At 45.3% G+C, this 14,803-nt stretch overlaps 1 protein-coding gene across 4 annotated transcripts in view; it reads left to right on the top strand.

Moving 5' to 3' along the window:
* Window positions 1-7,477: 7,477 nt before the first annotated feature.
* LOC143301151 (uncharacterized) overlaps window positions 7,478-14,803 on the top strand; it is a 27,234-nt gene continuing 19,908 nt past the window's right edge. The window contains exons 1-3 of one of the 4 annotated variants that reach the window (XM_076615224.1): window positions 7,478-7,586; window positions 13,138-13,228; window positions 14,605-14,737. In XM_076615224.1, coding sequence (XP_076471339.1) covers window positions 13,162-13,228; window positions 14,605-14,737 — 200 coding nt within the window. In that variant the 5' untranslated portion in view covers window positions 7,478-7,586; window positions 13,138-13,161. Of the gene's footprint in view, window positions 7,622-10,490; window positions 10,575-13,137; window positions 13,229-14,604; window positions 14,738-14,803 lie in introns of those variants that run through there. The other 3 variants (XM_076615227.1, XM_076615225.1, XM_076615226.1) reach the window with 3 other exon arrangements.

Below are 14,803 nucleotides of genomic sequence, written 5' to 3'. Positions count from 1 at the left end.
ATGAAAGGCGAATGGTTAAAGAAACCTGGTACAATGAAAGTAAAGTAATCCAAGAGCTGTGTAGGAATTGTAAAGAAAGGGAACAGTTAAACTGTGGGCTGCATGTCAACTTGTAAAATACAGTGCTGCTAGTGTTTTGGCGATTTTTGATGGCGGTATACCCGGCAGGCAGTGACTTGAGTTCACCGCAAAAAGTCATTTATTTCCCTTTTTCATCAGTGAAACGGTTCCACGTTTACACTCTAACACAGAACACGACACACTAAGAAAATGGTGAAGCAATGGCACTTTATCTTTCCAGTTACTTTATTATCGACTTGTGGTCTTTTTTTTTTTTGTTTTTGGTCTTTTTTTTTCTTTGAACTTTAGATCATACCTAATCATGCATTTCAGATTTGTTTACATTGCTGCTTTGAATTGCATGAGTGAAGAAAATTGTTTGAATGGTGAGAGTGAGAGACAGAAAATTATGTGCAGAAAGTTACAGCCATCTGTATGGCATGGTAGCCTACCAAGGCTAATTCTGGAGTTGAATAGGTTAGATTGCCCCGTATTTCATGGTTCTCTATTCATTCATTTTAAAAGCAAGGCACATGGGTGGGTTTTTTTTGGTTTTCTTCTGTTCAAAGGAACTTTTCTTGTCATCAAAATTTTTGTCACTTACTCATTTTTAGTTCATCCATAGATACATTTATACATGTGAGCTTGATTCCCCTCTCTCCCCACCCCCCACACCCCCCACCCCCCAGTATGGAGAAAATGCAGGCTCCATTTTTGATAACATTATACAAGTTCCCAGATTGTCCTTATCATTATAGGACATCAGAACTGTGTCTTTGTACGTTGTTTGAGCAACACTGCAGCCGTCTGTATCCCTTGGGCTTGGTTGGTTGCTGTGATGTCCATATGATGAGGATGAGAGCAGAGCCTTGTCAGACACCTAAATGGACTCCCCCACAGCCGCATCTTCACCTTTCTCTTCATCATCGTTGAAATATTTATAAGAAAATGTTGCAACTTCTGAGGCAGAAAGAAGTGGGGAAGTTGAAGCTAAAGAAACGTAGCACTGCAAAGATTATTCATGCAACCCAGCCGCGTTCATCACAAGAGCAGCTGCGACAGTGACAAGGACTATAACTGGTGAAAAATGTACACATGATGTACTTACAGCAGTTACTTCCCTTTCTCTCTCTCTCTCTCTCTCTCTCTCTCTCATTTCCTGTCATTCAGTCAGGGTTCAGTCTAACAAAAACACACACGCACACACACATACACACTGACGGCTGCCTTTTGGAACTCGTTCATTTCCTGTGTCATTCACACTTCAAACACAAATTACCCCGAACCTTCCATCAGTCGCACAGTTTGTTTTTGTTTTTGTTTTTTTCTAAGTTAATGAGTGATTTCAAGGCGTGGTGGCCGTGGGAAGGAAGCAATATTGCATACCGGTGACCGGACCGTGCGGCGGCATACACGGCTGCCAAACAACATGGGGGAAAAAAAAGTGTCAACGAAAACTATAAAGCTGTAATACTTGTACCTCTTTCCATTTAGACCTTCACATTATTATGCTCATTGGCTTCTCTTTATCTCCAGGCCTGATGTTAAAGTGTATGAAAGATCAACTACAATTCATCAGATTTTCGGAATGATTCAGCGCTTATAGCTTTTAGAGGCGTTTGATTGGCTAAGAGCGGACCGGGCAAGAAGGGGCGTCTTTTTCACTGTTAGCCGCGCGAAATTTGGCCAAGCAGAGGAAACCGATAGGCCTAGTTTGCATCAGTTTGACATGGTAAGTATATGTATCGCCAAACATGGAATATAATATAAACTCCTTTTTTCTTTTTTGTCTAGAGAGGTTTTCCCGTGAATTTACGGAAATCAGTAAATACGAAAGCCCCAGGGGTCGTTTTCTGAGAATCGTGTAAATCTGTTGAGAAAATCAAGGGATATATGTTTGTGTGATAGGTTCGTTTTCAATTGATCGGACCTGTGCGCTGATCCCACTTATCGAAAAATATGTTTCAGATCAGTCGTTGATCCGTCCGTATTCCCAAACGGTTTGGATTCTCACTTGATTCAAAATAAGGGCGAAGTGTATGCTTGAGAAAACCCGTTTCAAAAACGACTTTCCTGGAAACTAAATACACTCCAGAATGAAAAAGCCCACCCTGACACACTCCATGGCACGTGTTTAGACCACTGTGGAAAAACGGACACACACACACACACACACACACACACACACTTTTTTTTTCTTTTTTCTTTTTTTTCTGGGTTTTTTCTCTTTTTTTTCTTTTTTTCTTTCTTTTTTTTTTCTTTTTTTTTCTTTTTTTTTCTTTTTTTTTTTTTACATGTCTATCACTGAGTGTGGATCACTGTAGACATTAAATGGAGTTGAACACAAACGCGCGCGCGCGAAGAGAAACGTTTGTAACACGTGATTCTCGTGTATTTCGATATGAGTAGGGACAATTGTATTGTTGAACTGAAGAGAGATATTCGCATGTCAAAATTGTTTATTTCGATATGAGCTGATGCCATTGAATTTTGTCAACAAACACACACACACACACACACACACACACACAGCGAGCGAAGAGGAACTCAACACCAACGTGATTCTCGTTTCTTTCAATACGAGTTGAACCATTGTATTGCCAGAGAGAGATCCACACGTGGACATTGTTTATTTCGATATGAGTAGGTCCATTGTATTGTCAGATTCGCAATGATCATTGTTTATTTCGATATGAGTAGGACCATTGTATTGTCAGAGAGAGATTGTGAACGTTGTTTATTTCGATATGAGTAGGACCATTGTATTGTCAGAGAGATTCGCTTGTGAAAGTAGTTTATTTCGATATGAGTAGGACCATTGTATTGTCAGAGAGAGATTCGCACGTGAACATTGTTTATTTCGTCAGTACAGAGAGAGAGAGTTGCAAACACACACACACACACAGAGAGAGAGAGAGAGAGAGAGAGAGAGTTGCAAACACACACACACACAGAGAGAGAGGAAGAGAGGGGCGAGGCAGAAAGAGTCAGAAGATTAACTCATCTCGTGGTTCTCTCTCTCGCGCGCGCGCGCACACGCATGCGTGTGTGTGTGTGTGTGTGACATTATCTACTGATTATGTTTTTGTTGGGGGGTTTTCATGGCAGACAAAGGCAAACACAAATACTTTTCTCAACGTACTGCTGCGTAAATGGACATTCATAAACCATCATGTTCAACTACAAGAGAAACATTCATTGAAAACACTGAAAATTATATAAATAAAAAAACTGTCGTTGGTACTACCAAATTGTGGTCCGTCAAAACGATGGAACACACACACATACACACACACACACACACACACACACACAGAGTCACACACACACACACACACACACACACACACAGAGTCACGCACACACACAAAGTCACACACACACACACAGTCACGCACACACACAAAGACACACACACGCGCGAAGTCACACACACAGTCACACACACACACACACAATGCCCCCCACCACACACGACACATACACAACGTACATAGACGTCTGGACGCTCCACAAACACTGGACTCAAACACAAACATTGACGTTCATTGCCAACCACGTGCGTAATCGAATGCCAAACACATGCGTAAATCATTGCGTAACCAACCGCATGAATGTCAACGGCAAGTTGTGTTCACTTGCGGACGCGGAAGTGTGAGCGCTTCATTATTCTGAAGACCCGGACATTCATTCGCGTAAATCTGTTTTGAAGGATCAAGTGTTTCCTTTTTAAGACCTCAACATCACTGTGCTTACTACATCTGTCCGTCTGTGTTTCTGTGGGTTTGAATTGTGTTGTAATGTTTCGTGTTGAACTGCCTTTCTGTTCTGTTAGCTGTATTGTATTATGATGTGTTGTAGTGTATGATTTCTTGTCGTGGTTGCTGCATCAGATCGCCTCAAGGTCACTGGCTCACTTGTGAAATCTGGGGGCATTTGCCGTGAACTGACGAATTTCGCCGCGCCAGTTTTCGTCATAATAATGTCAGTTGCCGTCCATAGGTGTTTGTTGTTCAGGGAGTCAACTTAGAGCCTACTGTAAACTTTGGCCCATACTGTTTGTTGTTCAGGGAGTCAGCTTGGAGCCTACTGTAAAGCCCATACTGTTGTTCAGGGAGTCAACTTAGAGCCTACTGTAAACTTTGGCCCATACTGTTTGATGTTCAGGGAGTCAGCTTGGAGCCTACTGTAAAGCCCATACTGTTTGTTGTTCAGGGAGTCAGCTTGAAGCCTACTGTAAAGCCCATACTGTTGTTCAGGGAGTCCGCTTGGATCCTACTGTAAAGCCCATACTGTTGTTCAGGGAGTCCGCTTGGAGCCTACTGTAAAGCCCATACTGTTTGTTGTTCAGGGAGTCCGCTTGGAGCCTACTGTAAAGCCCATACTGTTTGATGTTCAGGGAGTCAGCTTGGAGCCTACTGTAAAGCCCATACTGTTTGTTGTTCAGGGAGTCAGCTTGGAGCCTACTGTAAAGCCCATACTGTTGTTCAGGGAGTCCGCTTGGAGCCTACTGTAAAGCCCATACTGTTTGTTGTTCAGGGAGTCAGCTTGGAGCCTACTGTAAAGCCCATACTGTTTGTTGTTCAGGGAGTCCGCTTGGAGCCTACTGTAAAGCCTATACTGTTTGTTGTTCAGGGAGTCAGCTTGGAGCCTACTGTAAAGCCCATACTGTTTGTTGTTCAGGGAGTCAGTTTGGATCCTACTGTAAAGCCCAGACTGTTGTTCAGGGGTTTGTTGTTCAGGGAGTCAGCTTGGAGCCTACTGTAAAGCCCATACTGTTTGTTGTTCAGGGAGTCAGTTTGGATCCTACTGTAAAGCCCAGACTGTTGTTCAGGGAGTCCGCTTGGAGCCAACTGTAAAGCCCATACTGTATTGTATTGTCTTACTTTTTGTCACAAAAGATTTCTCTGTGTGAAATTCGAGCTGCTTTCCGCCTTCTCTCTGTCTGCCTGTCTGTCTGTCTGTCTCTCTCTCTCTCTCTCTCTCTCTCTCACTCTCTCTCCCTCTCTCTCCCTCTTTTTTTCTGCCCTTGTGGATTTTTCTGCAGAACTTTGATGACGGTGTGCTCTTTGCGTGCGCCGAGTGCATGCCGCACACGGGACCTCGGTTTCACAGTCGTCTCACCGGAATGACTAGCGTCCAGACCAACAACCTCGGCCACACAAGTGGAGTGTGGGCCCAGTGGCAACGCGTCCGCCTAGGCTCGGAAGCGCGGAGAGAATCTGAGCCGGCGCGCTGGTTCGAATCCCGCAGTCGCTAGTACTTTCTCCCCCTCCACTAGCACTACACTTTCAGAGAGGCGTGGAGGTGGGGGCTTGGGGGAGGAGAGTACAGCCAAGTGCCGGTGTGGGGGTTCGATCCTGTACCACTCACTGAGATTCTTCACGCTTCATACAACGGGGCCATCACTCCACCAGATCCTTTATCCACGTCAAATGACTTCCAGGGCCCCGGCGAAACAGGAAGCCCCAGGGACCAGGAAGAACTTGAACACGGAGCAAAGAGCAGTGGAAGGGAAGGGAACCATTGCGGCCACACTGACTGAGCAATCCGGCACCTTGACCGTGTTATTGTCACACGTCACATAGTCGGCCTGGCGCGGAACTTCTAACCTCTCTGCAGAAAGATACATCTATCCGGGACTGGTTGGGTCTGACCGAGTCAAATCGTAATTCCATCTCACTCTCTCTCTCTCTCTCTGTCTCTCACTCTCTCTGTCTGTCTCTCACTCTCTGTGTCTGTGTGTGTAGGGGGGTTGGGGGTTAGGGGGGCTCTCATTCTCTCTCTCTCTCACGCCAACTCACACATCGTACGCTCAGTTATTGTTTTATATTTTGTTTTGTTGTAACTTTGTTGTTGTGTCTGTAAACCTTCGTCATTAATTATGGACGGTTTTCATGGCCAAATAGATATGATTCTGATTCTAATCTGTACACACACACACACACACACACACACACACACACACTGACACTACACACAGACACTACACACACACACACACACATTGACACACCGCGCACTGACACGTCAAATGACTTCCGGGGCCCCGACGAAACAGGAAGCCCCAGGGACCAGGAAGAACTTGAACACAGAGCAAAGAGCAGTGGAAGGGAAGGGAACCATTGCGGCCACACTGACTGAGCAATCCGGCACCTTGACCGTGTTATTGTCACACGTCACATAGTCGGCCTGGCGCGGAACTTTTAACCTCTCTGCAGAAAGATACATCTATCCGGGACTGGTTGGGTCTGACCGAGTCAAATCGTAATTCCATCTCACTCTCTCTCTCTGTCTCTCACTCTCTGTGTCTGTGTGGGGGAGCGGCGGGGGTGGGGGTTAGGGGGGCTCTCATTCTCTCTCTCTCTCACGTCAACTCACACATCGTACGCTCAGTTATTGTTTCATATTTTGTTATGTTGTAACTTTGCTGTTGTGTCTGTAAACCTTCGTCACTAATTATGGACGGTTTTCATGGCCAAATAAATATGATTCTGATTCTAATCTGTACACACACACACACACACACACACACACACACACACACACACACACTGACACTACACACACACACACACACACACACACACACACACACACACTGCCACATTCTGAGACACACACACACTGACGCACCGCGCACTGACACACGCACTGACACACACACACACACACACACACACACACCACTGAAGTCTTGCTGACAATGACAAACAACATTTATGGATCTGCTCGTCTCGGTGTGGCCATTCACCTGTGTCAGAAAACAGCGGCTATGTTTTCTCTCTCTCTCTCTCTCTCTCTCTCTCTCTCTCTCTCTCTCTCTATCTGTGTGTGTGTGTGTGTGTGTGTGCATGCTGTGAGTATATATGTGTGTGGGTGCGCGTGTGTGTGTGCGTCAGTGTGTTTAGATGTATCATGTGTGTATGTGTGTGTAACACACAATACGCGTGCGTGTGTATGTGTGTGAGGGAGAGAGAGAGAGAGGGGGGGGAAGTACAAGGAACCGGTGCGTTCAACCCTCCACCTCAGTTCCCCCCTCCGCCCCCCCTCCCCTCCACCCCCACCCCCCAACACACACACACATACCCGCTCCCTCCCACCCATTCGAACATCTCACCCCCCCCCCCCCACCCGCACCCCGACACCTTTTCCCATTACTGATCCACTCTCAACCACCTCCACAGCCACCTCCCCTCAAACATTCCCCACACCACCCCTATCTCCCATCTTCAAGACAGAACACAACATCACACCACGACTGGAATACTCCGGCGGCTCAGCGGTTTGGCCGCTGCGTAGATTCGACTGACGCTGTTATGACGTCAGAGTGGGAGCAGCTGGCTTGAGAGCGGTGTTCGGTGGGCGTGGCCTGAGCGCGTGCGTCCTGTTTCAGAAGTGCATATATAATTGTGGGTCTGAAGGTCTATGGATAGGCGGGGAAGAGGTTGTGTCCAACGTTTTACTGACTTCCACCACATTGGCGAGCAACGTCTGTTTCCACACTGAAGTGAGAGAGAGCTGGGGTAAGAGAGAAGTGATGTTACGCTGTCTCTGTCTGGTATGTGATTATTGCCTGTTGACTGTATTGCACTAAAGTTTACTGTGTTCATCTCTTCCTCTTTTTTTTTTTTTTTTTTTTTTTTTTCGGTTTTCTTTTCTTTTTGTCACTCTGCGTGAAATTCGGACTCCTCTCCCCAAGGAGAGCGCGTCGCTGCGAGCGCCACCATTTTCTCTCTCTCTCTCTCTCTCTCTCTCTCTGCCAGGGACAATCCTTTTGTTGTCGTGGGTTCTTTTACGCACGCAGGCTAAGTGCATGCTGCGTGCACACGTCGGGACCTCGGTTTATCGTCTCATCCGAACGACTAACGTCCAGACCACCACTCAAGGTCTATAGTGGAAGGGTGGGGGGGGGATACTGGCGTCTGTGCCGGAATTCCAACCAGTGCTCTCCTTTTCTCAGTGTCCATTCCCAGGCTGGCGCGTTACCGCTAGGCCATCACACCTCTGTCTGTCCGTGTTGGGGGCTGTGCGGTGATGTATAGTTCAGCATCATCTGGAATGCGGTCAAAGTGGCTCGTTGCGGCCAAACAGCCGGCTGTCTGTGATTCAGTTCTCGACAAGGAAAAGTGCGCTGACACAGTGAGGGGAGTGGTGGGAGGGGAAAGGAATGTGGACACCGCGGCCTACTCAGTGTGATGAATGTGGACACCGCGGCCTACTCAGTGTGATGAATGTGGACACCGCGGCCCACTCAGTGTGATGAATGTGGACACCGCGGCCCACTCAGTGTGATGAATGTGGACACCGCGGCCTACTCAGTGTGATGAATGTGGACACCGCGGCCCACTCAGTGTGATGAATGTGGACACCGCGGCCTACTCAGTGTGATGAATGTGGACACCGCGGCCTACTCAGTGTGATGAATGTGGACACCGCGGCCCACTCAGTGTGATGAATGTGGACACCGCGGCCCACTCAGTGTGATGAATGTGGACACCGCGGCCCACTCAGTGTGATGAATGTGGACACCGCGGCCTACTCAGTGTGATGAATGTGGACACCGCGGCCCACTCAGTGTGATGAATGTGGACACCGCGGCCTACTCAGTGTGAATGCTCCATTCTCAATCAGTGCTGCCTGGACTGAAATATCATAAATAACATCGGGCAATAAACCCCTTGTCTCAGTGATGAAAACTGCTTGAACGAAATCACTGTCGAGTGCAGCATGACGAACTGAAGAGCAAGAACTACTATATAGTTTGTGTGTACCTTTAAGGTGCGGTGTACTTTAATCAACATTGCTGAACAAAACAAGAAAAAAACTGAGATGCAGTGCCAATAAAGAGGAAGGCCGGATCCTACTACAGAACAATGGTGACCAACTGGACTGATATCGATCCTGGTCTGTAATCTCAATATTATCATCCCGTGAACAGCCCTTCTCACTCTAGCATATTCGTCAGCAGCCTTCTAGGGGTTAACAACGCAAACGTCCTCATGTTATAGAAACAAGCGGCCTACATGGTTATTATTTAGCATTAATCAGTCCTGAATAATGCAAACATCCTCGATTATTTTGTAGAAACAGTTACTGATGGCCACATGATCATTATTTCGGCATTAATTAACAATGGCAAACGTCAGTCCTTGTTTTATGTAGAAACAGTTAAACCAACATGATTATTATCCGGCAGTTCAGTATTAATCAATAATGCAAACATCCTCAGTTGTTTAATACAAACAGTTAAGCATGATTATTATTTCAGCAGCTTACATTCATAGTGAAGGAGAGGTTTGGGCCCCGTCGGCCTCAGTGTGTCGAACTCTTAACGGCTACAGTGGATATGATTTCACTGTCCCGACGGCCGTGAAAAACTCGGTGAGACCTTCAGTTAACCATACTATCCTTAATAACACGCTTCATCGACACTACCAGCTTTGAAGGTGGTTATTTAGAGAAGGGATTTTTTTCCGGGTCCAGATGCTTGTTAGTTTACAGTGTTACCAAAATAACTGTGACTGAATTAGTAAAGTTTAGGACAGCTGATAATGCGCTGCCTCAGTGTTGACAGCTTGCGTCAAGTTTCGACATTTTACCCGGAATGAAAGAATCTGTGAAACATGTTCCACAAACGACATCTTGCTAATGAATTATTATTTGGTTGTGTGCCCCTTTTTTTGAAAACATCAAACTAAAGTGTTCTACTTATTGTTTTCTGAGAGAAAAGTACTGTTGAAATTGAAATCCTTTGTCTCTTCCACGTGTATTCCTTTTGGATAGAACTTTGTCTATTGATGGGGGGAAAACAGTCAAGAACTATGTAGAATTTACATGTTCTAACTGAACGTTGATTTGTGGATGATTGTTTGCGTAATTATCCAGCTACTGAGGAAATTGACTTGATGATAAGCAGTTGCTTGTTTGCTAGAGTTCTCTTCATTTTTTCTTTTTCTTTTTTTTTCTCTTATATATATATATATATATATATATATATAGAGAGAGAGAGAGAGAGAGAGAGAGAGAGACTTTTTTTTCACTTTCTTTTAATATATATAAGGTGTATGTAAAAGATGTATGTGTGTTCTGTTTCAACGCCACAGGGAAGCACGTGAGATAAAGTTGTTGCCTTGCCTTGAGATTAGGGAGGGTGGATGGATTATGAGGGTGGAAGGGGTGTGGGGAGGGAGGGGGGGCAGAGAGTGACGCGCGGTACATCACTGGCTGGGTTCATAATCAGCTGAACGAGGCGCCAGAGAGCCAAGCGCCCCTTCCTCTGTGTGCACTCTGCCTCGCTGTAGACGTCTTACACCTACATCAGCACACACACACACACACACACACACACACACACACACACACACATACACACACACAGCAACATTCGCGTCTGACTCTTGTTGACTTGTCTTGTGTGTGTGTGTGTGTGTGTGTGTGTGTGTGAAATATAACGCAAATCGCAGTGAGCTTGTTGTGCAACACTGACCCGATACGGCATCGTCGGGACAGAGGTACTGTATGGACACTCTTTTTGCCATTTGTACACTGATTCGGTCATTTCCAGTCTCTATGTTTATGAGCTCTGAAAACGACAACAAGATATCCTTGTGGATAAATTTAGAAGCAACATGTGGCGACTGAATCACAGTAGGAGAAAAAGTTCTGCAACCTCGCTAACACTCTGTGCTGCAGTAGAGTTTTAGACTGACGTTGGAAGTTACCCAACACACGGCAAAGCCAGCAGCTCCTGTGGCAGGGCGGACACCGCGTTTGTTTGTGGCGGGGAAGGGTTTGTTTTTTGTTGTTGTTTTTTCTCAAGGCCTGACTAAGCGCGTTGGGTTACGCTGCTGGTCAGGCATCTGCTTGGAAGATGTGGTGCAGCGTATATGGATTTGTCCGAACGCAGTGACGCCTCCTTGAGCTACTGAAACTGAAACTGGGAAAGGGGTATTAAAAAAAAATGTCAGCCAAGACTGCAGTGAATGTAGGGCAGTGGTTCTGAACACACTCCACAACTGCAGTGACAAATTTGGTCACAGTACCACCACCACCAGGCAGCTGGCAGAAAAAAAATTCCACCAGCTCTGCCTTCGCACAATACCAAGTGGCAAGACAGGGTAACAAACTCAGAAGTCTTGGCGAAATACCAGCTCTCAAGCATAGAGTGTGGCATGTTGACCTGAAGTCTGCTAGATGCCGGGATCATGCATGTCGTCCGCATGGAAGACAACATATTGCCCAAAATGTTGCTGTTTCCGGGTGCCTTCACTTAGTGTGGAGCTCCCATCAACGCTTATCGTTCCGACTCGTTGAATTCAGTCAGTGTTATCCTGTGAGATGGCGACGCTTCAGAATTACGTTTCTTCATCGTGCCTTGCTTGTCTGGTGACCAGTCACTCACTTCGCAGCTCGCTTCCTTCTGCTGATTATTTGTGGTCTTCTTTTGACTGATTTCAGTTTCAAATCCCTTTCGGGACGTATGTGTTATATGAAACAGCACAAAACAGACTGATGAACATTGTGTAACCGTGTATGCAGTGGGTATATATGATTAAGACATAATACAGATTACTTTATGTTCAAAGAGAATTCACTTTGTGGTGTAAAGCACATAAACAGCACTCGAGACTTACAGTTATTCAATGTATTATGTAAAAGACTTAGAATACAGTGTAGACTTAAGCTGAACCACAAATACAATAATCACAGTTGTTCATATACAATAATCACAGGAGACATAAGAAATGCTTGAATATCAACGTAACAGCAAAATACACACACAATAATCACATCCGCACACATGCCAGCTCACAGGTGTATAGTTCGCTATTGGTACCTCTGCCGCTGCACCATGTAAGACTGGCTGAAGTGTCGTAGGCAGGGCCCCACTCAGTGAGGATGGTCAAGCTGTTGTACATGTCAACCCCTACCAAGCAGAACTGTGCAGCGTTAGTTATGCAGATCACTTCTGTGGGACACACACCACGCAGGCCAAGTTTAATCTTTCATTTCTCTACGGACACCATCTCGTAGCATAGATCAAACTTCTGCTCACTGGCAAGTCTTATTTGATCCTGTCATGTGATAAGAGACCTTCTGTCAGAATTTTTTTTATCTCTCAAGGCCTGACAAAGCGCGTTGGGTTACGCTGCTGGTCAGGCATCTGCTTGGCAGATGTGGTGTAGCGTATATGGATTTGTCCGAACGCAGTGACGCCTCCTTGAGCTACTGAAACTGAAACTGAAACGGTGCCGGTAGCCAGTTTCAGTCATGTTGTGACCTCCTTCCATTTGTTTTCAGCCAGTCTGACAGCTGAAGACAGCTATATTGATGTCCATCCATTTGTTTTCAGTCAGTCTGACAGCTGAAGACAGCTATATCGATGTCCATCCATTTGTTTTCAGCCAGTCTGACAGCTAAAGACAGCTATATCGATGTCCATCCATTTGTTTTCAGCCAGTCTGACAGCTGAAGACAGCTATATCGATGTCCATCCATTTGTTTTTAGTCTGACAGCTGAAGACAGCTATATCGATGTCCATCCATTTGTTTTTAGTCTGACAGCTGAAGACAGCTATATCGATGTCCATCCATTTGTTTTCAGCCAGTCTGACAGCTGAAGACAGCTATACTGATGTCCATCCATTTGTTTTCAGCCAGTCTGACAGCTGAAGACAGCTATATTGATGTCCATCCATTTGTTTTCAGCCAGTCTGACAGCTGAAGACAGCTATACTGATGTCCATCCATTTGTTTTCAGCCCCAGTCTGACAGCTGAAGACAGCTACATTGATGTCCATCCATTTGTTTTCAGTCAGTCTGACAGCTGAAGACAGCTATATTGATGTCCATCCATTTGTTTTCAGCCAGTCTGACAGCTGAAGACAGCTATACTGATGTCCATCCATTTGTTTTCAGCCAGTCTGACAGCTGAAGACAGCTATACTGATGTCCATCCATTTGTTTTCAGCCAGTCTGACAGCTGAAGACAGCTATATTGATGTCCATCCATTTGTTTTCAGCCAGTCTGACAGCTGAAGACAGCTACGTTGATGTCCATCCATTTGTTTTCAGCCAGTCTGACAGCTGAAGACAGCTATGACAAACGCTGGGAGGATGAACGGCAGGGTGTTCCTGTCAACCATGGTGGTCGTGTTTCTGGCAGGTGAGTGGAGCTGTTTGTTGTTCATGTCCTGTTTTTGATTAGCATCCCAAATTACTGGAGCCACCTTCACGACAGTTTTCGTGTATGTTGCAATGCAGGTATGAGGTGTGTCACAGACTCTGTTGAACTGACCCTCATAATCCAGTATAAAGTGGGAATGTGAAAGGACAATAAATTGACCTCTCTCATATCCAGCAGGAATGTCGGTTGCCGACTGTGCTGAACAGGTTATCTCCCTTCGACCACTTGGCTTGTACCTCTGAGCTGTCGGGGACCCATCTTGGAATGTCTAGAACTAATTAATGAGGGGTTGTAAGCGTCCTTTCTTAATTTTCCCGCCATTAGAAGTGTAGGAATATCTTTCTTTCTTCTTTTTTTCTTGACTTTTTTTTCTGGTTTGTTTGTTGTTGTTGTTTAAGTTTTGGTTAAGAATTGAATGGAGAATTGGACTGAGTGTGGTACGAGTCTACATGGATACCTGACACAACAACCCTTCAACACCACGTCTCCCTATAGGTACATTGTCTAAGATGTCACCTTCACATCACAACGTCAACAGACATTTGTTGTGTTTGTTTGTTGTTGTTGGGTTTTTTTGTTTTTGTTTTTGTTTTGTTTTGTTTTTTGTTGTTGTTGTTGTTGTTTTGTTGCCTTAGTTGCTTGCAAGTCACGGAGCACACTTCTTTTTCTTCTTTTTTTTCTTTCTTTCTTTCTTTTTTTAAGTGCTCTACACTTGGCTTTCTTCATTGGCCGAAAAAAAGAAAAACGAAAAAGAAAGAAAGAAAGAATTAAATCAATAAAAGGAATGGAAAAGACAGTGTAAATCAAGAACAGAAAATAATAACACCTTCAGAAAGATCGATAAAGTGGCATAAAGACAGACCCATTCGCACTTCTTGTGTGTGTGTGTGTGTGTGTGTGTGTGTGTGTGTGTGTGTGTGTGTGTGTGTTCTTCAGTCCAACGTCAGTTCACTAGAAGCGTTATCAGACGGAAAGAAGAGAGGCAGTGGGTGAAAGAGAGGGAATGCTTGTGAACATTAGTGTCGGAAATAAGTCTATCATAAGAAATAAACAGTTTAAAGAGACAGTGGTGTGTAATAACTGAAGTGTATTTGGAGGGAACTTAGGTGTATGCATATCAACAAATATAACTTACAACATCAGTATGTGTGTGTGTGTGTGTGTGTGTGTGTGTGTGTGTGTGTCTGTGTGTGTGTGTATGTGTTTGTGTCTGTGTGTGTGTGTGTGTGTGTGTGTGTGTGTGTGTGTGTGTGTGTGTGTGTGTGTGTGTGTGTGTGTGTGTGTGTGTGTGTGTGTGTGTGTGTTTGTGTCTGTGTGTGTGTGTGTGTGTGTGTGTGTGTGTGACACGGACACAGCGGTGGTCAGTGGGGACGAGTGTCAGGAGAAGAGAGGACAGTGTCAGGGCGATGTCCATTCAGCAACTGTCCCAATCTTCAACATTCTTCACAGCCGGCCGGTCAACATCAGTGCTGTGGCCACCCAGTGCCAGTAAGTGGCGTCCTTCTCGTTCTCTCCCTCACTGGCTCGACACGTGTGTGTGTGTTTTTTACACAC

The sequence above is a fragment of the Babylonia areolata genome, chromosome 27 (assembly GCF_041734735.1).
Source record: "Babylonia areolata isolate BAREFJ2019XMU chromosome 27, ASM4173473v1, whole genome shotgun sequence".
Classification (NCBI taxonomy): Eukaryota; Metazoa; Mollusca; class Gastropoda; order Neogastropoda; family Buccinidae; genus Babylonia; species Babylonia areolata.
Note: the sequence above shows the minus strand (reverse complement) of the source record. Positions and strands in the feature narration are given on the sequence as shown.